The sequence below is a fragment of the Myotis daubentonii genome, chromosome 7 (genome assembly GCF_963259705.1).
Source record: "Myotis daubentonii chromosome 7, mMyoDau2.1, whole genome shotgun sequence".
In the NCBI taxonomy this organism is placed as follows: Eukaryota; Metazoa; Chordata; class Mammalia; order Chiroptera; family Vespertilionidae; genus Myotis; species Myotis daubentonii.
In genome coordinates this window covers 86,336,000-86,358,681 of record NC_081846.1, presented here as the reverse complement: position 1 = coordinate 86,358,681, position 22,682 = coordinate 86,336,000, and the positions used below count along the sequence as shown (strand labels likewise).

The window sequence follows — 22,682 nt, the reverse complement described above, 5'->3', positions numbered from 1 at the left end:
TGCTATGAAACAAGTTTTTTTTCCCTTAGAATACCTCATCTATACAATGATGTACCTTAGGCTGATAGGATATTAAACCAGATTTGCAAAGCTAAATTCTGTACAAATTCTAATATGAATTGTATATCATAATTTAGCAGTGGTTCTCAACCTGTGGGTCGCGACCATCAGAAAACACATATAGCATATCAGATATTTACATTACGATTCATAACAGTAGCAAAATTACAGTTATGAAGTAGCAACGAAAATAATTTTATGCTTGGGGGTCACCACAACATGACGAACTGTATTAAAGGGTCGCGGCATTAGGAAGGCTGAGAACCACTGATTTAGAGATTGGCAAAATAAACGAAGATAATTTTTCTTACAGCAAAAAGTACCTGAAGTTTTGAACAGAAAATCTGCAGAAAACATTTAGCTTTTATTTACTTTGTAGATATTTAAAGTATATGAACCCAGAACTTAAAGAAACAAGCAAAACTGACAGACCTTAAAAATTTTTTTTAGTCACAAATGTTTTAGTCAGTTACCTGTAACATATACTTCAGAGCACAAATACTAATGATGGCTAACTACACTGACAAAAATGAAATATTACAAGGTTCAAGTTATTTTCCTTTAACTGAGGAATTTTAAGTCTGCAATTGCCTACCTTCATCTGCCAACTTTCACAAAAACAGTTATTTAATTACAGAAAAAAATGTAGTTTGATGACATATGCATAAAAATCTATTTTTCTCTTTTAAGTAGACATCTATTTATGTAACCATGGCTAGTGTTTTGGGAGCAATTTTTAAAACTTTGTATTTTAGAACTATTCTCAAATATTCTCAGAATGCCATTTTAGTTTGTAAATTATAACTCATAGATAAGGCAGTTAAGAAATCATACAGCCCTAGCTGGTTTGGCTCAGTGGATTGAGCGTTGGCCTGCGGACTGAAGGGTCCCAAGTTCTACTCCGGTCAAGGGCACATGCCCGGGTTGGGCTCGATCCCCAGTAGGGGGAGTGCAGGAGGCAGCCAATCAATGATTCTCTCTCATCATTGGTGTTTCTATCTCTTTCTCCCTCTCCCTTTCTCTCTGAAATCAATTAAAAGAAAAAGAAAAAAGAAATCATACAATATTGCCCTGGCTGGTGTGTCTCAGTTGGTCAGGTGTAGTCCTGTGCACTGAAAGGTTGCTGGTTCAATTCCCTGTCAGGGCACATGCTCAGGTTGCAGGCTTGATCCATCGGGGATGGATATTTCTCTCTCTCTCCTTCCCAATTCTCTCTTTAAATATCAAAATTTAAAAAATCTTAAGAAAAAAAAAAAGAAACTATACAATATTACTTACATCAAATTGTGTCAGGACTGTTCCCGTGATAAGCCCCTCAGCTAGCTGGATCATTGACTCTCGCAGGGAATGATCATCCTGATGGACGCTATCTAGTGGGGCTTTTTCAGGAATGTACTGGAAGTCTGGCTCAGTTTCTAGCTTTTCTTCCACTACATCATAGACAGCTAAGACAAAAAAATAAAATAAAAATTTTAATAAAGACACATGAAGAACTTAATGAACTGGGAAAAGAATGTACCAGATTTATTCTTTAATTATGTGTCAGGAAAAATAATTTATTTATTCATAATTCATCAGATCTGAGTCTGATGTCGTGGTGTAGGGGCAAACGGTGACTGTGGAGACAAAGAAGTTCGCCGCACCTTAGAGGAAAAGAACGGTTCTTGGCTGTAATTGCTGAAAATCTCCATAACTTGAAGAGACATTAAGAAAAAGAGGAGCTGCCAAGAAGCAGCTCTGAAGAGACCTGCCCTATTGTGGGACGTAAGGCAAGAGTACAAATAGAAGCCTGTCTACACTAATAAAAGAGAAACATGGTAATTGGCATACGACCGCTACCCTTCCCATTGGCTAATCAGGGCAATATGCAAATTAACTGTCAGCCAAGATGGTGGCCGGCAGCCAGGCAGCTTGAAATTAACAGGAGGCTTGCTTGCTTCAGTGACGGAGGAAACCAACGTTCCCCGCCTGCCGCTGCAGGCCTCTGAGCCTGCAGTTTCAAACATTGTAACAAATACAGACGCTAAACAAAACTCCAGAAACCAGCTTTCAGCCGGCTGGGATCTCAGAGCTGGAGTTGATACAGAGTTTCGAGAACCGAAACAAACCAGATACCTGCTTTCAGGAGCGGAGGCCTAAGAGCTGGAGCCTCAGAGCTAAAGCTGGCCCAGAATAAAAAAAAAAAAAGAAAAAATGGAGCAGTTGGGAGCTTCAGTCCCAGCCTGAAAACAGCCCTCAGCCCCTCACCCAGACTGGCCAGGCACCCCAGTGGGGACCCCCATCCTGAAGGGTGTGTGACCAGCTGCAAACAGCCATCATCCCCTCACCCAGGCTGGCCAGGCACCCCAGTGGGGGCCCCCACCCTGATCCAGGACACCCTTCAGGGCAAACCAGCCGGCCCCCATCCGTGCACCAGGCCTCTATCCTATATAGTAAAAGGGTAATATGCCTCCCAGCACCTGGATCAGCGGAGCCACGAGGCCTCCCGGCACTGGGATCAGCGTGACAGGGGGCAGCGCCCAACCCCTGATGGCCCTGCGGTTCTGTGTGTGACAGGGGGCGGGGCCACAACCTCCCTATCCGCCCTGCTCTGTTTGTGACAGGGGAAGGCGCCCCAACCCCCTGATTTGCCCTGCTCTGTGGGTGATGGGATAGAGCCATAACCTCCCCATCGGCCCTGCCCTGAGTGTGACAATGGCGGCGCACCAACCCCCTGATTGGCCCTGCTCTGTGGGTGATAGAGGGCGGCGCCCCAACCCCCTGATCCGCCCTGCTCTGTGCGTGACAGGGGGCAGTGTGCCAACTCCCCTATTGGCCCTACCTACTCTGTGAGTGACAGGGGCGAGCTCCTCAACCCCCTGATGGGCCCTGCTCTGTGCGTGACAGGGGGGAGCTCCCCAACCCCCGGATTGGCCCTGCTCTGTGCGTGACAGGGGGTGGCACCACAACCTCCCCATCGACTCTGCCTTGAGTGTGACAGGGGGCGGTGCCCCAACACCCCAATCGGCCTTACCCTGAGCGTGACTGAGGGTGGCATCGCAACCTCCCAATCCGCCCTGCTCTGTGCATGACAGAGGGTGGCGCCCCAACTCCCCAATTGGCCCTGCTCTGAGCCCGACCAGGGGCTGCACCTAGGGATTGGCCCTGCCCTCTCCCACCTGGGAGCAGGCCTAAGCCAGCAGGTCGTTATCTCCCGAGGGGTCCCAGACTGCGAGAGGGCACAGGCCGGGCTGAGGGCACCCCCCCACCCCGAGTGCACAAATTTTTGTGCACCGAGCCTCTAGTATACTATATGTCTAGATACGAATGGTTATAAAGGAAACAGAGTTCTAAACAAAACATGTTTTATTCTCTCCTTGACATATTTACAAAACAACCTGGGAGTCTGCATTTCAAATGAGAACCTAGGCCAGAATTCATGGCCAAGGCAGTGTGAGGAAAGACAGACCCTAGACCAGCCGTGGGCAAACTACGGCCCGTGGGCCGGATCCGGCCTGTTTGAAATAAAACTTAAAAAAAAAAGACCGTACCCTTTTATGTAATGATGTTTACTTTGAATTTATATTAGTTCACACAAACACTCCATCCATGCTTTTGTTCCGGCCCTCCGGTCCAGTTTAAGAACCCATTGTGGCCCTTGAGTCAAAAAGTTTGCCCGCCCCTGCCCTAGACCCTGGTCTGTAGTCCACCCTCTTTCTTTTCTTGCCCTCAGATACATTATTTAACATGGGAGAATATGAACATTCCCATGAACATCCCAATCCATATGTAAGCTTGCTTACAACTCTCTGCAAATTGCTGCATCTTACTAGTAGCCATGCCCAAGTCTACACACATCATGTGAGCCACCTTGGGAGAATGGATTTGGGGAAAACGGGCACACAGAATCAGAGCTATTTGGACAGAGAATTGAAAGTTGAAAATAGTGGTTGAGGAAGGATGGGGAAGTCACAGGTGATGCCCTGGCATGTCCCCTTGCTCCTACAAAATCCTGACCCCACGGTGGTGGTGGTGGTGGGAGGCAAGGCTGAAGGAGAGACAGAAAACAGCCCTCTAAAGAATGGAGTCAAGCTAGGGGTCTCCTATATCCCTGACTAAGAGTTTTGGTTCCTGCTCAGATATGAATGTACTTTTGGGAAGAATAAATTTTGGAAATGAAGAACAAAAAAGCAAGAAGGAATGAATGCATATTGTCTAAGAAGAAATAAGATTTAAAGGGGAAAATACCAGAAAAAGAGAAACTCTTTTTCTGATATTTTTGGCAAACATAATTTAAATTTTGATTATGCAGTAAGTCTTCACTTAAAATTGTTGATACTACTTCCAATATTAAATATTGAAATAAATGTGAGCTATTCACAAATTTAATAAAAATTAATAAAAACAGGTAAAATAATTATTTTCCAACCTGCTTATTTTAGTTCAGGATTGCAGGTGGCTAGAACCTCACCTGGCAGTTCAGGGCACCAAGACAGGATACCCTTCCATCACAGGGCCACTCACACACACATTCATACTCGCTCAGACTAGGACAAGGTAGAAACGTCAATTCACCTCACGTGCGTATCTTTGGGATGTGAGAGGAACCCGAGTCAGCAGAGAACACCCGGGAAGGCATGGGGAGAATGTGGAAACTTCACACAGTGATCTGGCCAGGAATCTTTTTCTTTTTCTCATCAATGTTATATCAGATGTAAATGAAACATTATTCGATGACCTGCTGTTTGTTATTTTAAATTAAAAAAGGACAAGGTAGACCCTGAAAGTGAATACAGGTCTTGCCCAGATTTTGACATTAAATAATAATAGAAAGATGTTTTGTCAAGACCTAGGTGGGTTCCTCTCCTGATTTAAAGTATAAATGAGGTGATTTGAACTGCAAAAAAGCTAAGACTTTTCCATTATATGGACTTTTGTTTATATTTGGGTCCGTACTAGTCATAAATTTGTGAGCAGAAACTGAATGTCTAGGTGTCAAAATGTCCTCAACTATAAAATGGGGATGTCACATATGTCACTGGATAGTTGTAAAGATTAAATGAGAATATACAAGAGTTCAGGCGCATCAAAAACATTTAAAAACTATTATTATTATGTTCTTTAATATCTGTTATCAAGAGAAAAAAAACAGAGAGGATATTATTCTAATAAAAGAGAAACATGGTAATTAGCCGTAACTTCGCTACCCTTCCCAATGGCTAATCAGGGAGATATGCAAATTAACTGCCAACCAAGATGGCAGCCAGCAGCCAGCCAGCTGAAGCGAAAAGGGAGGCTGGCTTGCTCCAGTGACGGAGAAAGCCAACGTCCCCGCCTGCCACTGCTGGGCTCTGAGCTTGCACTCTAAGAAACATTGTTACAAATATAGAAGCTAAACAAAACCCCAGAAACCTGCTTTCAGTCAGCCGGGATTTCAGAGCTGGGGTCGCAACAAAGTTTCAAATACAGAAGGTAAACAAAGTCCAGAAACCTGCTTTCAGCAGCTGAGGTCTGAATTAAAGCTGGCTCTCAGCTCCAGTGATAGCCAAAGAACGTAAATAAATCCCAGAATAAAAAAAAAAAAAAGGAAAAAAGGAGAGGTTGGGAGGAGCATCAGTCACTCGCCAGCCTAAAAACAGCCCTCAGCCCCTCACCCAGGCTGGCCAGGCACCCCAGTGGGGACCCCCACCCTGAAGGGGGTGTGACCAGCTGCAAACAGCCATCATCCCCTAATCCAGGCTGGCCAGGCACCCAAGCAGGACCCCCACCCTGAAGGGGGTGTGACCAGCTGCAAACAGCCATCATCCCCTCACCCAGACTGGCCAGGCACCCAAGTGGCACCCCCACCCTGAAGGGGGTGTTACCAGCTGCAAACAGCCATCATCCCCTCACCCAGGTTGGCCAGGCACCCAAGCGGGACCCCCACCCTGATCCAGGACACCCTTTAGGGCAAACCAGCCGGCCCCCATCCGTGCACCAGGCCTCTATCCTATATAGTAAAAGGGTAATATGCCTCCCAGAACCGGGATCAGCAGAGCCTTGAGGCTTCCTGGCATGGGATCAGCGGAGCCATGAGGCCTCCTGGCCCCTGGAGCAGGGTGACAGAGGGCAGCGCCCAACCCCCCCCCCCCCAAGGGCCCTGCTCTGTGTGTGACGGGGTGGAGCCGCAATCTCCCCATTGGCCCTGCCCTGAGTGTGGCAGGGGGGAGTGCCCCAACCTCCTCATTGGCCCTGCTCTGTGGGTGACATGGGGCGGCACCCCAACCTCCCCATCGACCCTGCCTTGAGTGTGACAGGGGGTGGTGCCCCAACCCCCCAATCGGCCCTACCCTGAGCGTGACTCAGGGTGGCATCGCAACCTCCCAATCCACCCTGCTCTGTGCATGACAGGGGGCGGCGCCTCAACTCCCCAATCGGCCCTGCTCTGAGCCCGACCAGGAGCTGCGGGGCAGGCACCTAGGGATTGGGCCTGCCCTCTGCCACCCGGGAGTGGGCCTAAGCCAGCAGGTTGTTATCTCCCGAGGGGTCCCAGACTGTGAGAGGGCACAAGTGGGGCTGAGGGACACCCCCACCCCCTGCCAGTGCACAAATTTTTGTGCACTGGGCCTCTAGTCTTAGTATAAAATTTAAGTTGCTTACTTAACAGAAAATGCCTAATAATGAATCACCTAAATATCAGATCTAAATGAGTTCCTTGAAAAATCAAAATAGAATGTTGTGTTGGAGTCCTGTGAATTTTCCTAGAATGCAAATTCCAGATCATGAATGTGGAGAGCACCTGGGAAGGCACATGGGCATTTCTTTAATTATTGTCAGCTGAATCCAGTTGGGCAAAGCCACGTCCTGGAAACACCCTTTGCCAAAAGGCAGGAGTGTTGTCAGCTTGACCTTCAGCCCAGGTGCCAGGGGGTAGGTTTTGTTATTTAAATCCAGCCAAGCACCAGGAATGAATACGACTTGGGTCCACCCAAGAATGCACATAATCTCCTTTGTCTTGACTTTTAGTAAAACTTCCTGTTTTTTTGCTGTATAAATTAAATAAGTTCGCTGTATTGGCTTGGGGTCCCTTGTCCCTGTCTCATCATCAGAGGTCAATGGTCCCACCTGGCCCCAGCTTTTTTCTTCCATCTCTGTGTCTGTCTCTTTCTTTCATTTTCTCAGTCCCCAGCCGCCCCTACTCAGGAACTGAACTGCTCTCTAGCAGCGCTGGATGCAGAGAAGAGAGACATGAAAGCAGAAAAACAAAGTAGAAAAGATGGAATGAAAATGCCTATTTGTACACAACAGGCAAAATGAGTTTTGTATTTTTTTCTTGCAATTTTTACAGGGTTGGGTGTGGTGTGGGAATAGGTAGAGTTCTAATTACATTTTACTTGAATATATACCACAGGTATATATTCAACAACTGGTAAGATAGCATTAACCAATAATTACTCTTATGGCTAAGACTATGATTAATAGTAAACTGTTCAGAATAAAACCAGAAGACTATGTCTAATGCTGGGATATAGGCATACAAGAATTTTTTCCAGAGGAGATTGATACAGTGTGGAGGGAACTTGAAACAATGCCATATGAACACTCACTGAAGGATCTGGGGTTAGTGAACTGGAGGAAAGGGGGAGGGTTTCTGGTAAAATCAGCTATTGTCAAAAAACTGAAGGAAGAGGAATTAAATTTATTCTGCATAACACAAAGTGATAGGTTTAGGAACAACAGGACTGAAGGAATTTGGATTTTAGTTCAAATTAATAGTTCAAGCTATTCAAAGGGGGGAAGAACTACTTCATGAGCTACTGAGTGCTCTGCACCGGTAGGACATTCTTGAGATCGCTACCGAGGAACTCAAGCAGTCAGTAAAGGAGCCAGAGCTTACATACAGCATTAGGGCTTCTCGAACCCTGGGACTCTGACTCTGAATTAGCACATCAGCTGTCCAGAGCAGGAGATGACATGATTAGGCTACTAGGCATTCTCTACTAAAAACACAGACAGGCTTAAAAAACCGCTTTAACTGTAGCTTGTTACAGAGTTTTCTAAAAGTGGAACAGAGTTCAAAATTTACTAATTCATTCAACAATTATTTATTGATTATCTATTACTACTACTAGAGCAAGTGGGAGAAGAAGGAGGCCATTTTATCTATGGTAGTCAGAAGGGAAGGACTTTCTGAGAATCACACATGACAGGAAACCTGAAGGAAGTGAGAGTATAAGTCATACAAAATCAGGAAAATCATACAAAATGTAGGCAGAAGGAATAGCAGGAAAGCCCGCACAGAACAGAGTGAGCAAGGCTGAGTGGTAGGCAAGGAGGTCAAGAACTTACATTTTACTCCAAGTGTGAATGGAAGCCACTATACTTTGAGCAGGAAACTGATATGACAAGACAGGTTTAGGTTTCAACTACTCTGGCTGCTATTCCAGTAAGAAACACTAGTAATTATGAAAACTATCCAGTGCTACGTAGACTACTTACCATTAGGTCGGACTAGAAGTACGAGTTCCCCAGAATGTCTCTCACAGCTAGCTTTAATAAACAGGACAACCTGGTCATGGGTATGTTCTGCAATGTCCCGACCATTGATCAGTACAACTTGGTCCCCTTCATTCAATCGAGGGACACAGAGGTCAGCCTGCAACGTAATGCAAATAAGGTTTCAGATTTGTACATGGCTTTCAAAAAGTAAAGCACAAAAATTTATTTTTATAGACTCTATAGAACTAAAACTACATATAGAAAAACATCTATCCATTCATTCATCTACTCAAAAAAACAAAAAAACAAACCAAACAGAAATCTAGCTTTCCCATGAAGATACTATACTTTTTTCTATTTTCATTCAACAGTTTTTCCCCTGATGCCTTATTACATGCATAGCCATACAGATAAGACTAGTTATTTGGAGATGCCTAGGCACAGTCAGGCCTCACTTTGCACTATCCAGATACGTACAAATTTCTGTTACCACTGTTTAGTCAAGTAACACCTATCTCTCAACAACAAGGTGCAAATTTCAGTTTCCACTGTGAATGTATTAGTTGTAAATAATCACATAAAATACAATCTTTGCTGCTAGATTGTAGTCCAAAACTCTCTACATAAATAATAGACATATCATGACCAATGACCCAACACATCACTTCCTTCAATGTCTGCTGGTGATCTGTCGCTGGGCACCTGTTACTCAGTTCCTGCAGAGACAGCAAAGTGTATACTTGTGCTGCCTCATCTCCCAACAATAAACCCACATAAAAATGGATAAAAAACAGCTGATGGTGGAAATATACACTGCTACTGTTTAAGACAGTGGTCGCCAACCTTTCGGACCTCATGGACCACCATCTCAGAGACTAGATATACAGAGAAGGGGATTTAGTGAAGGGGAACTTATCAACATGATGAAAGTGGGTATAATAAAAAGGATGAAGTTTTTATTGAGGACATGATGCTGGCATAAAACTTCTCATTAAAGGAGAAGATTTTGGAGATTTTGGAGATATTTTACAACATTAAAAATGCAGAGGACTGCCCAGCTGGTGTGGCCCAGTGGTTGAGTGTTGACCTAGGAACCAAGAGGTCACAGTTCAATTTCAGGCTAGGGTACGTGCCTGGGCTGTGCACTGGATCCCTAGTGGGGGGTGTGCAGGAGGCATCTAATCAATGATATTCTCTCATCATCGATGTTTCTATCTCTCTCTCCCTCTCCCTCTCCTTTCCTCTCTGAAATCAATAAAAGTTTACTTAAAAAAATGCAGAGGACCAAACATTGGAAGTAAATTCAAACTTAGAATTATGACAATTTGCTAAGACAAGAAAGAATGCTCACTCTGTATTTTAATTTATATGACGAGAAGGGCACAAGCCTGTTCAAACTACTTGTTATAAGTTTTCATGAAGAAATAAAATACTTAAGTTCTCAATGTTTCTAATGTTTAGAATGACAGGACAGTAAATCAGTATTAATTTTACTTTTTTTTTTTAAAATAAGCACTGGTTTCACAGATTTTATTTATTTATCCTCTTCTGAGGACGTGCACTGATTTTAGAGAGGAGGAAGGGAATGGGAGAGAGAGACATCAATTAGCTGCCTCCCATACGTGCCCCAACTGGGACTGAACCAGCAACCTAGGTATGTGTCCTGACAGGAAATCAAACCGCAATCTTTTGGTGTATGGGACGATGCTCCCACCAACTGAGCCATCTGGCCAGGGCTAGTTTTACTATTTCTCATATCCCTATACATTTATAAGGGAAAGTAAGACATTTTAATGAAAAATTTAAAGGTCTCAGAAACAACCATAATTTTCCCCATTGATTATCAAGGTCACTTTACATAGTTTCAGCTTAAATGGTCATTTTTATGGTCCTGTACTACTGTGCAAAGTGATGACTGCCTGTATTTTATTGAGAAAATAAATAATTCAAATGAGATAAACAGAAATATGGACAGCAATAAGGAGGCATGGGAAGAACGTTTGAAGGATGATAGAGCAGATAGAGAAGGAAATGATGGGGCTGGACCTCACACAAAACAGGAACTTCCTGTTGCAAAAGCTTGAGGACTTGAAAACATGACTACTCAAATTCACGATAAGCACAGTCAATAAAATCCAACACGATATATTATTAATGAAAAGAACACTGGTCTGGGAACCATATTCTTCCTCTACTGCTTATAAAATGTGTGCTCTGGACACCTGAAACTCTGAAAATGGAGCAGATATCTGCTCTGATTATAATAACAAAGAGCTGTGAAGATAAAAATGATGTAAGTATGCAAAATGTTAAAATCTGGAGAACTCAAATTTAAGGTTACAACCATTCTCCCTAGTTGCTTTTTTCTATCCTTCTTGTAGTGAAGCAGATGATAGTCCTATACGCCTTCTGTGTATTAGTAGTGTGATACGTATATGTATCAATTTGGTCCAAGTTTTGTAAACGTCTTCAAGGTACCCAAAGAGTGGTGAACTGGAAGGTATTAATGGTTCTGGGAGAAAAGGGTTATAGCGAAAAAAGTTATACTCTCACCTTACTTTGTGGATAGTATAGTTAATGAAAAGAGGAGGTAATCTATGTGCTAAGGAGAAGATAGCTATGAATCTCTAACTGTACCTTCATATAGCCACTGATATAACAAAGGATTGAGGCTAAAGGGCAGTATTAACCAAAATGCTATATCTAACATGCAGAGATTTTTTTTTACCCATTATCATTGAAGGGAAAGAACTCTCTGATGCTTAATCAGCTTTTTCAGTTATGTTTATAATTTTTTATTTGCATTTCATTCTGATTTGGAAAGTCCAGATGAAGTAATTGTATATTAAAATAAATTTTGTTGCATAAACAGCTATTGGCTTAAAGATGATCACATTGGAACAAAAATTTGACTTTAATTGGGAATTATTTTATCCATTTCAGAAGGAGTACAATAAAAAAACATTAAAATATTTAAAACTCTTTTTCCCCCCACTTAAAATGAGGTTTCCAACTGGAAGATTGTGATGGTCTCCAAATTAGTAAAATAATATAAAAATGATAAACTTTTATTGTTTTAATTTGTCCTAAATTCAGCTAATATATATGGAACACAGTTCTACGTGCCAAAAAGGAAACATTTACCAATAATCTGTATAGCCTAAAAAGAAAATTTAGAGTCACAGAATTCTGTTTGGAAGTGAACCTACTATCTATAGAATGTTCCCTGAACATCCTTGACTTAATTAATAACTATCCACATTCACTGCTCAGAAAAATCAATATTTCTTTTTTTGTGTCATTCACTGATTATTACAACTGGCATAATAAAAAAGGTTTATTGCATTTTCTAATTATAAAAGCAATGCATACTCACTGTCATGATCTATACAAAAAGGAATATAGAATTGATAAATATCAGTAATTCTACTACTCAGATGAAACACTGTTAACATTTAAGCATGTATCTAGACTTTTTAATACACATAATTCACATTTTAAAAAACTGGATCAAATATAAATGTAGAATTGTAATACTCATTTTTTATAATATCTTATGAACATATCTACATACTAGAATAGAGCTACATCATCCTTTTCAATAGCTGCAAAGCAACACATAATGTATTTCACCAGCTCTGATGATGTACATTTGATTTGCCCCTGATTTTTTACTGTTATAAACAATACTACAGTGAACATCCTTGTATATCTTTTGTTCCCTAGCAAAACTGTTTCATTAGAGGCCATTCATTGTCAGGTCAAAAGATATATATTTAAGTTGTAATTAAAACCATTTCTTGTGTTCTTCCCTCCCATTCCCCTCTCTAGAGTCAACTTCTTTCAACATCTTAGCTACATCTTTTGTGTTTATCTCAGTAACTCCACTTATCTCCCCTATTTTTTTTTTTTTTTTTTTTTAGTTTTCTATGTTAGACATAATCTATCTTACTACTTGATCAGAATTTAACAGCCTTTTATCTCTTCATCTGTAGTCAAAACATATACATAGTTATCATTAAATATATACTAAATAATTTTGGACTATTTTTCTCATCTTTGCCCCCGTCCTTCATATGCATAGTAGATTCAAGAGTAATTTTATACATTGTATCCATGTCCTGTCCCCTATGACCTCAAGATTGGTTTAAAAGAGGACATCTGACTCAAACTGGATCTCTGATTGGTTTATTTCCCAGGAGCCTGTAATTTGTACATGCTTAATTGTTTTGGGTTGCTGAGCTGGTAATATATAAATATGGAAGTTACTAGTAGTCATATCCTACCATGTGGACTGAGGACAAAATAGCAGTAGCTATATAATTTTAATTTAGCAGAGATTTAGGAGTCATAATTATATCTGAAGGCAGAGTGTGTCTGGTGGTGGTGATATTACAGGACTTGACCTGTCACTAAATACACTATTTTTATTCAGACTAATATATTTGAAGTGGTTTGAGAGATGTTGCAGATTCAGTGTACAAAATGGTTTGCACTGAGAGAAGAATGGGACATTCACATAAGAAATATAGATAAAAAGTAGAGAGTGACTGATGAGTACTTTCTGGAGGTGTAACGGTGTTCCTGTGCTTGGTTTTATGAGACATCTATGTAGCTCTATGTTAATTTTTTTTGTTCTTGATGAAGCAGTAAAAACAGTTAACTTAATTAATCTCAATCCTTGAATATACACCTTTTAATATATGACAAAATGAAAACTGCAAATAAAACATTTTTGCATCAAACTGAAGTATGATAGAGTCTAAAGAGAAGCTATAGTTATGCTGAAAGGGATATTCCATAAGTAAATGTCCTATTATTTGCAACCAACAAAGTCCTTCAAAATCAAAACAACATGTTATGCTATCCTTAATTAATCTTGACTCTGATCTTCAAACTAACTTTGAGGTAGCTGCAAAGCACCAAAAAAGACATAAGTGATCTCTTTCTCTCAAGCTGCTGATTTATATACCTTTCCTAGGGGCAGGGAGACAGTTAAATGATAAAGGGTGCTGACTGAAAAGTCCTTGCAGACCATTTAGGTAAAGGAGGCAACAACATAAATGTAAATTTGAAAGCGATATTTGCTGCATGGAAGAGCAATAAAGCTAATGCAGCCATAATTAATTAAGAGCTGTCCATATGATGAGCATGAAGTTCATGAGTGCTGAGCTAAACAATGGGAACAGGGGAAGTCATCATAATGGGTACCTAAAATATTTTCACCCTTTCTGTTTAGAATGTTCATAATAAAAAGTTTAAAAATTGTCCTTATAAAGAAAAAATAATCACTAGTACCATTTCTATTTAAAATAAGGTTTTTTTAAACATAAGGCAAATGGAATCTAAGTAAACAATTCTAAATGAAAAAACAAGCAAAAAACCCCACACAAAATAAATAAAAAATATACATCCTGTCTACATTTAAAGAAATGTTTTTTTATTGATTTCAGAAAATAAGGGAAAGGGAGAGAGATAGAAACATCAATGTTAAGAGAGAATCATTGATCGGCTGGCTCCTGCACGCCCCCTACTGGGGATCAAGCCTGCAACCCAAGCATGTGTTCTGACTAGTAATCAAACCGTAACCTCTTGGTTTATAGGTCAACACTCAACCTCTGAACCCCACCAGCTGGGCTCCTGTCTACATTTTGCTGTTTAAGAGGTTATTCTGATAAGATCTATTTACACTTTAGAAGCACTGAAAGTCATACACCAGCTTCTTTGTAAACACAAGGATTTTAAAAACTCTTATAGACAGGGAATAAATAAAAACTAACTTTCCAGCAATTTAAGATAGCCAACCAACAACAGTAGATACTTGACAAATTAAAAGAATGATTATTTCTTTTAACTAATTAAAATAAGTACATATTTTTGAAAATAGGGTTTACTTGGGAGATTTAGATAACTCACAGGTGTTCCTGGTGCTACTCGGGACACGATCACAGGCATCTTCTGATCAAATCCTCCCTTAAAAACAGAGCAAATCAAATATTAGCAAAATAGAAACATCTTAATTTAAAAACTGAGTACAATAGAAATTTTAGATTACCTTTACATTGAATCCAAATCTTCCATTTTCATCAGGTTTCATTCTGATTAGAACAAGATGATCATGAGGAATACCACCATTAGGCTTAAAAAGACAAATATAAATAACTTGTAATTTTCTTTACTTACATACACATTAAGTATGCTTTTTTGTATGTTGACAATATCTATAGTATATAAAGAATCACAATTTAAATTAAAATGTTAACTCAGAAAAGTACATTTTGAATAACAGGACTTAGGGAATGGCGTGTTATCCCAACTAGATCTATTTTCTCATGCTTTTGGGCCACCGCATGCTAGACTTTAAGTGACGAGACAGGAGCTTTATCAATTATTATTTTTAAATTAATTCTTAGAGAGAGAGGAAGGGGGAGAAAGAGAGAAACATCAATTTGTTTTTCCACTTATTTATGCATTTATTGGTTGATTTTGTATGTGTCCTGACTGGGGATTGAACCTGCAACCCTGGTGTATCAGGACGATGCTCTAACCCACTGAGCTATCTGGCCAGGGCTTATCAGTTAATTTTCATTCATTAATTGCAATATCTCTAGAACCTCGCTTAAAGCTTTGCATGCAGCAAGTGCTCACAGTGTTACATGAATTCATGTTACTCCCTCTACTTTTAAAAAACAGCCTTATTGAGATATCATTCACATACTATAGACTTTACCCAATCAAGGTGCATAATTTGATAATTTTTCTATCACAGAGTTGTACAAACATCACTACAATTTTATTTTAGAACATTTTCATCACCCCCAAAATAAATCCTGTATCCATTAGCAGTCATTCCCCAATCCTTCACCCCATTCCCTAAGTCCTATTCAACTACAAATCTATTTTCTGTCTCTATAGATGTAATTATTCTGGACATTTCACTAATTTAAAATTATATAATACTAGGGGCCCGTTGCACAAAAATTTGTGCACTCGGGAGGGGGGTCCCTCAGCCTGGCCTGTGCCCTCTCACAGTCTGGGACCCCTTGGGGGATGACCACCTGCTGGCTTAGGCCTACACCCCGGGGGATCAGGCCTAAGCTGGCAGTCAGACATCCCTCTGGCAGCCCGGGAGCCCTCGGGGGATGTCCACTTGCCAGCGGGGAGCAAGCCTAAGCTGCAGTCGGACATCCTTAGCGCTGCTGAGGAGGTGGGAGAGGCTCCGACCACCACTGCTGTGCTGGCAGCCATCAGCCTGGCTTGTGGCTGAGCAGAGCTCCCCCTGTGGGAGTGCACTGACCACCAGGGGGCAGCTCCTGTATTGAGTGTCTGCCCCCTGGTGGTCAGTGTGTGTCATAGTGACCAGTCGTTCTGCTGTTAGGGTCAATTTGCATATTACCTTTTTATTATATAGAATAGAGGCCTGGTGCACAGGTGGGGGTCAGCTGGTTTGCCCTAAAGGGTGTCCCGGATTAGGGTGGGGGTCACGCTGGGGTTCCTTGCCAGCCTAGGTGAGGGGCTGATGGCTGTTTTCAGGCTGGCCACTATCCCGGCGACGCAAGCTCCCAACCTCTCTCTTTTTTTTCCCCTGGGATTTATTTATCTTCTAAAATTGAAACTTTGTAGCCTTGAGTGGAGCCCAGGTCAGCTGGAAGCCTGGGCTCCCAGCCCCTGCTTGAGTGGAGGCCACCGCTGGCTGGAAGCAGGTATCTGGGATTTATTTATCTTCCATAATTGAAACTTTGAAGCCTTGAGCGGAGCCCAGGGCTGGCCAGGGCAGGGGGGAAGCTTGGCTTCCTCCATCGCCGGGGGCAACCCAAGCCTCCTGCTCACTCCAGCTCTGTGGCCACTGCCATCTTAGTTGGATTAATTTGCATACTCGCTCCTGATTGGCTTGTGGGCGTGGCTTGAGCATAGGGGAGGGATGGTTAATTTGCATGTTTCCCTTTTATTATATAAGACTAGAGGCCTGGTGCACAAAAATTTGTGCACTCGGGCAGGGGGGGCAGGGGGTCCCTCAGCCCGGCCTGTGCCCTCTCACAGTCTGGGACCCCTCGGTAGATACTGACCTGCTGGCTTAGGCCTGCTCCCGGGTGGCAGAGGGCAGGCCCAATCCCTAGGTGCAGCCCCTGGTCGGGCTAAGAGCAGGGCCAATTGGGGAGTTGGGGCGCCGCCCCCTGTCATGCACAGAGCAGTGTGGATCGGGAGGTTGCGATGCCATCCTCAGTCACGCTCAGGGTAGGGCCGATTGGGGGGTTGGGGCACCGCCCCCTGTCACACTCAAGGCAGGGTCGATGGGAAGGTTGTGGCGCCACCCCCTGTCATGCACAGAGCAGAGCCGATCAGAGGGTTGGGGAGCCGCTCCCTGTCACGCACAGAGCAGGGCCCATCAGGGGAGTTGGGGCTCGGTACCCTGTCACGCACAGAGCAGGGTCAATCAGGGGGTTGGGGAGCTCCCCCCTGTCACTCACAGAGTAGGGCCGATAGGGGAGTTGGGGCACCACCCCTTGTCACACACAGAGCAGGGCGGATCAGGGGGTTGGGGCGCCACCCTCTATCACCCACAGAGCAGGGCCGATCAGGGGGTTGGGGCGCTGCACGCTGTCACCCACAGAGCTGCAGGGCGATCAGGGGGATGGGGCGCCTTCCCCTGTCATGAACAGAGCAGGGCGGATAGGGAGGTTGTGGCCCCGCCCCCTGTAACACACAGAGCCGCAGGGCGATCAGGGGGTTTGGGCGCCGCCTTCTGTCCAACACAGAGCAGGGCCCGTGGGGGAGGGGGGAGTTGGGGCGCCGTACCCTGTCACACACAGAGCCACACGGCATTGGGGAGCTCCCCTCTATCAGGCACAGAGCAGGGCTGATCAGGGGGTTGGGGCGCCTTCCCCTGTCACGAACAGAGCAGAGCCGATAGGGAGGTTGTGGCCCCGCCCACTGTCACACACAGAGCCGCAGGGCAATCAGGGGGTTTGGGCGCTGCCCTGTCACGCTGATCCCGGTGCCGGGAGTCCTCACGGCTCCGCTGATCCTGGTGTTGGGAGGCATATTACCCTTTTGCTATATAGGATAGAGGCCTGGTGCATGGGTGGGGGCTGGCTGGTTTGCCCTGAAGGGTGTCCTGGATCAGGGTGGGGGTCCCCACTGGGGTGCCTGGCCAGCCTGGGTGAGGGGATGATGGCTGTTTGCAGCTGGTCACACACCCTTCAGGGTGGGGTCCCCATTGGGGTGCCTGGCCAGTCTGGGTGAGGGGGTGAGGGCTGTTTTCAGGCTGGCGGGTGACTGAAGCTCCCAACTGCTCCTTTTTTTCTTTTCTTTTTTTTATTCTGGGCCAGCTTTAGCTCTGGACCCAGCTCTGAGGCCTCTGCTGCTGAAAGCAGGTATCTGGTTTGTTTGTGTTCTATAATCGAAACACTGTATCAACTCCAGCTCTGAGATCCTGGCTCGCTGAAAGCAGGTTTCTGGGGTTTTGTTTAGCTTCTATATTTGTAACTATGTTTCAAACTGCAAGCTCAGAGGCTGGCATGGCAGGCAGGGGAACGTTGGTTTCCTCCGTCACTGAAGCAAGCAAGCCTCCTGTTAATTTCAAGCTGCCGGCCGCCATCTTGGCTGGCAGCTAATTTGCATATCGCCCTGATTAGCCAATGGGAAGGGTAGCGGACGTATGCTAATTACCATGTTTCTCTTTTATTAGATAGGATGGTTATTTGTTACTGGCTTCTTTCACTTACCATGTTTTATGCCTGTTCTTTGAGGGTAAGTATCTGGCTAATTCTTACTTATCCTTCAAGTCACAGTTCAGAGATGATCACTTCTGGGAAGTCTTTCCTTAACCCCACAGCTGCATTAGTTATTTATATATACTTGTAAATTCTCTATAATCACTTCTAATTATAAACCTTATATTGCCTTCAAATTGTCTTCCTACTTGCTTGCTCTAGATCCCATCCTCTCTTCCATACTCAAGAATATTGCTATAGCAATTCATTACCCTCCTGCCTTATCCATTTCCCTCATCCTCTTGGAAATACTCTTATTTCTCCCATTAAAACAGCAACAACTCCTCTTCTCTGGACTCTACTTCCCCATCTAGCTACTGCCCTTTCTTTCCTTCCTCTTACTGCTAAACTTTTGTTTTGTTGTTGTTGATTACCACCCACCCTCCCCCACCTTCTCTCTGAGATTCCCCACTCTGTTCCATGTCTCTGGGTCCATTCTGTTCATCAGTTTATTTTGTTACTTAGATTCCACATCTGAGTGCGATCATGTGATACTTGTCTTTCTCTAAACTTCTTGAAAGAGTGTTCCCATTTGCTGTCCTTCTCACTCCATCCTAGAGTCTGGTTTTCACCTCTAGCACTTCACTAAAACTGTTCCCATTACGGTCACCAGAGGTTTTCACATTGTTCCAGTGTTCAATTCTCAGTCCTCATCTTACTTGACTTACCAGTAGCATTTGACAAAGTTGATTATTCTCTCTGTGACTTTATTCCCACCAGTCAGTTGACTACCTTTCTATCTGCGTCTCCTCAGTCTCAGTTGCTGGTTGTTTTTTTTTTTTTTTTTTTTTTTTTTTTTTTTTTTTTTATCTCCCTACTGTTTATAATTTAGAGGGCCAAAGCTCAATTTCTAGAATCTCTTATTTAGAAATCTATACATAACACACCTCGTTGGTGACTTCTTCCTATCTCATGGTTTAACATATTGTCTATATACCATCAGTTTTCAATGTCACAACTCTAGCTTGAACCTCTCCCTTCAAATCCAGAATCCCATCTCCAAATGGATTTCTAATAGACATCTCAAACTTAGCATGTCCAAAACAGCTCCTGATATTCCACCCATACCTGTTCTACTTGTAGTCTTTCAGACCTTAGTAAATGGAAACTTCACCTTTCTAGTTGTTCAGGGCAAAAACCTTGCTTCTATCCTTCATCTCTCTTTCTCTAGTACACCCCATCTAATCCATCAGCATATTATGTTAGTTTTACTCTAAAAATATATCCAGAATAAAGTCATGTCTTATTCCTTCTGTGGCTACCATTACTTGCTTGGAATACTTCAATATGTTGTAACAACTATCTCTACTACCCTGCTCTCAGGCTATTTTTAATAGAACAGCTAGAGCGAAACAGGTCACATTACGCTATTTCTCTCCTCAGATCTGTACGTGCATTTGCTTCCTACCTCACTCAGGGTTTAAAACAAAGTCTTTATAAGACAAGGCTTTCAGGATCTGACCCTGTCCTGTACCCATTTCCTCCTCATTTGCTGACTTTGCTCTAGCCACACTGACTTTCTTGATTGTATCAGTCATATCCCTGCCTTTGTACCTACCATTCCCTCAACTTATCTACATGGCTTATCACTAAGTTCATTCCTGGCTATATTATCTAAAATTGTAACACTCTTGAAATTCCCTAGGCCTCTGGCTTTATGTTTCGCCCTAGCATTTATACTATCTAATACGCTATAGACTTAAATTACGTGCCTTGTTTACTATTTGTCTCACCCTTATCCCCAGAATGTAAGTTTCTTGAAGGCAAGGTGGCTTTTTTTTTTTTTAATTCCATAAAATTCTCAAACCCACAACAATGCATGGCATACAGCAGCTACTCAATAAAGAAATGAATGAAAAAATTAACTACACTGTAGATTGTTTAATAGCAGGGACCATGTCTTACTTGTCTCTGTATTCCTACTACCTACCGAAGTACCTTAGCACACAGAAAGATCTCAATAACTATGAACCAATGAATGAATAAATGATACAAAAGACTCACCACAGAGGTAACTCTAAACTTGCCATTTTTGGTAACGATTCTTCTTTCTTTTTGATATGTCTATGGTGGTGGGACAACAATAAGTGTGGGAGACTAGAGTGAGTGCCCCTTGCCTTTCAACTTGAGATAATGTGGGAGGGCCATAGGTGGAAAAACGAGAGGGCCATGTGTGCAATGGCTACCAGAAATTTCTGGCAGTACCAAACCTGCTGTGGACCCTTTTCTCCCTGCATCTTATTTTATTTCCTGATGTCCCTATTAAGTTTCCTGAAATATACCCATACTATGTCTGTCCTTATCCATCTCATGAACACTGTGTATCCTTAAAATTTATTGATAATCTCACTTTTGCTTTATTTACATCTATCTACAAAAGCAATAAAAATTCGTAAATCAGGGGATTTTAACAATTTATCATTTGTTGTGGTAAAAACATGTTCACTTAGGCAAAAGTACCAACATAATCCATATATATAGTCAAAAGGTTGATGAAAATTATAGTCTCTGCACTCAGTGAATTATAATCAAGTTAATGATATTTAATGGACTATTAGCATTTGTTCTAGAAATGTGTTTTACAAGACTGAAATCAACATATATTTATTAAAAATTAACGTCTAGAGCAGGGGTGGGCAAACTTTTTGACTCGAGGGCCACAATGGGTTCTTAAACTGGACCGGAGGGCTGGAACAAAAGCATGGATGGAGTGTTTGTGTGAACTAATATAAATTCAAAGTAAACATCATTACATGAAAGGGTACGGTCTTTTTTTTTTTTTTTTTAGTTTTATTCATTTCAAATGGGCCGTAGTTTGCCCACGGCTGGTCTAGAGTAATGAGCATTTTATAAATGATGATAAAAGGAAATTCCAGTTAGGTTATATCATGTCATAATTTATGAGCAAACATATGATAAAAAAGAGAAAATGCTACAAAACATGCCACTGTACAAAAATAACTTCATTTATAATTTTAAAATTTCAAAGAAATATGAGAATATTTGAAGCTACTTACAGTAGATTTTTCAGGGGAAGATGGAACATCAAATGCCTCGTTAATATGGTTTTCCAGATCTTGTTGCGAATGTGAATAATACATCTGGTTCCAGCTGTTTTTCTTCGATTGTTTGGGCGGTAAAGCTGGAGGCTGCCCATCCCCAGGGGTCTCTTGTGATCTAGATAGGAAAAAGGAAAAGAATGAATTGTTACTAAAAGCTAGAGTCAAGCAACTCAGATATTTACAATGTCTAGTAAGAGACAAGCTTTAGCCCTGACCGGTTTGGCTCAGTGGATAGAGCATCGGCCTGCAGACTCTAAGGTCCCAGGTTCCATTCCAGTCAAGGGCATGTACTTTGGTTGCGGGCACATCCCCAGTAGGGGGTGTGCAGGAGGCAGTTGATCGATGTTTCTCTCTCTTTATCCCTTTCCCTTCCTCTCTGTAAAAAAATCAATAAAATATATTTAAAAAACAACAACAAGCTTTAAATACCATACTGATTTGCAAATGCCACTGTTTAATGAAATATTTTTACGGTTGAAGTTTAAATAGCATATTTAATTTCCTACTTCATCAAATCTGTAATCAATACTACATATAATAAAATCTATGTCAAGGGTATCCACGTGAAGATGTTTATTAATCTACTATAACAGTGTATATACCTTTCCAAAAACCTTTTTAAAAAAGTTTTCAGTGCAGTCATACGTATAGCCAGGGAACAAGGCAGGCAAAGAGAAATAAGAACTGAGAGGTAAGCCATTCCACAGGTAAAACAACTGGTAGTCTAGAGAAGTTAAGTGGCCCAATTTATTTAGAAATAAAACACAATTAATGAAAGTAATGAACTCAATGCTGCAACCAGGATTAGAATCTGATTAAAAATGCTGAGATCACCAAAAAGACAAAACTGAATGAGACCTTGTTAGAGTATATAACTTAAGGGGAAGAAGCGAAAATCCAATTAACATTAGAGAACATAAGCCACAGTCTGTAACAGGAGGTACTGATAAAAAAAAAAAAAAAAAAAAAAAGCTAGGTATAATAGGGGAAGTGTCAAGGTAAAAAATTGTAGCTTTTGAGAATAGAGAACAGATGATGGTTGCCAGAGTGAGAAGGGCTTGGGAATTGGGTGAAAAAGGTGAAGGGAATAGAAAGCACAAAATAGTCAAGGGAATGTAAAGTACGGCAAAGGGAATATAGTCAATAATATTGTAATAACTATATATTGTGCCAGATGGGTACTGAAAATATTGGGGGAAACACTTTGTAAAATATGTGATTTGTCTAACTACAATGCTGTATACCTGGAACTAATTCAAATAATATTGAATGTAAACTGTAATTGAGACACAAAATAATAAAAGTACAAGTACAGCGTATGTTAACATTA

General features: G+C 42.1%; 1 protein-coding gene across 10 annotated transcripts in view; it reads right to left on the bottom strand.

The window, feature by feature from the left end:
* The window catches only part of PTPN4 (protein tyrosine phosphatase non-receptor type 4), a 230,908-nt gene that overhangs the window by 34,471 nt on the left and 173,755 nt on the right, over positions 1–22,682 (bottom strand). For all 10 annotated transcript variants that reach the window (XM_059704692.1, XM_059704696.1, XM_059704697.1 and 7 more), the window contains 5 exons: positions 21,308–21,467; positions 14,573–14,656; positions 14,434–14,490; positions 8,518–8,674; positions 1,339–1,505 (listed from right to left, as the gene is read on the bottom strand). In XM_059704692.1, coding sequence (XP_059560675.1) covers positions 1,339–1,505; positions 8,518–8,674; positions 14,434–14,490; positions 14,573–14,656; positions 21,308–21,467 — 625 coding nt within the window. The remainder of the gene's footprint in view (positions 1–1,338; positions 1,506–8,517; positions 8,675–14,433; positions 14,491–14,572; positions 14,657–21,307; positions 21,468–22,682) is intronic.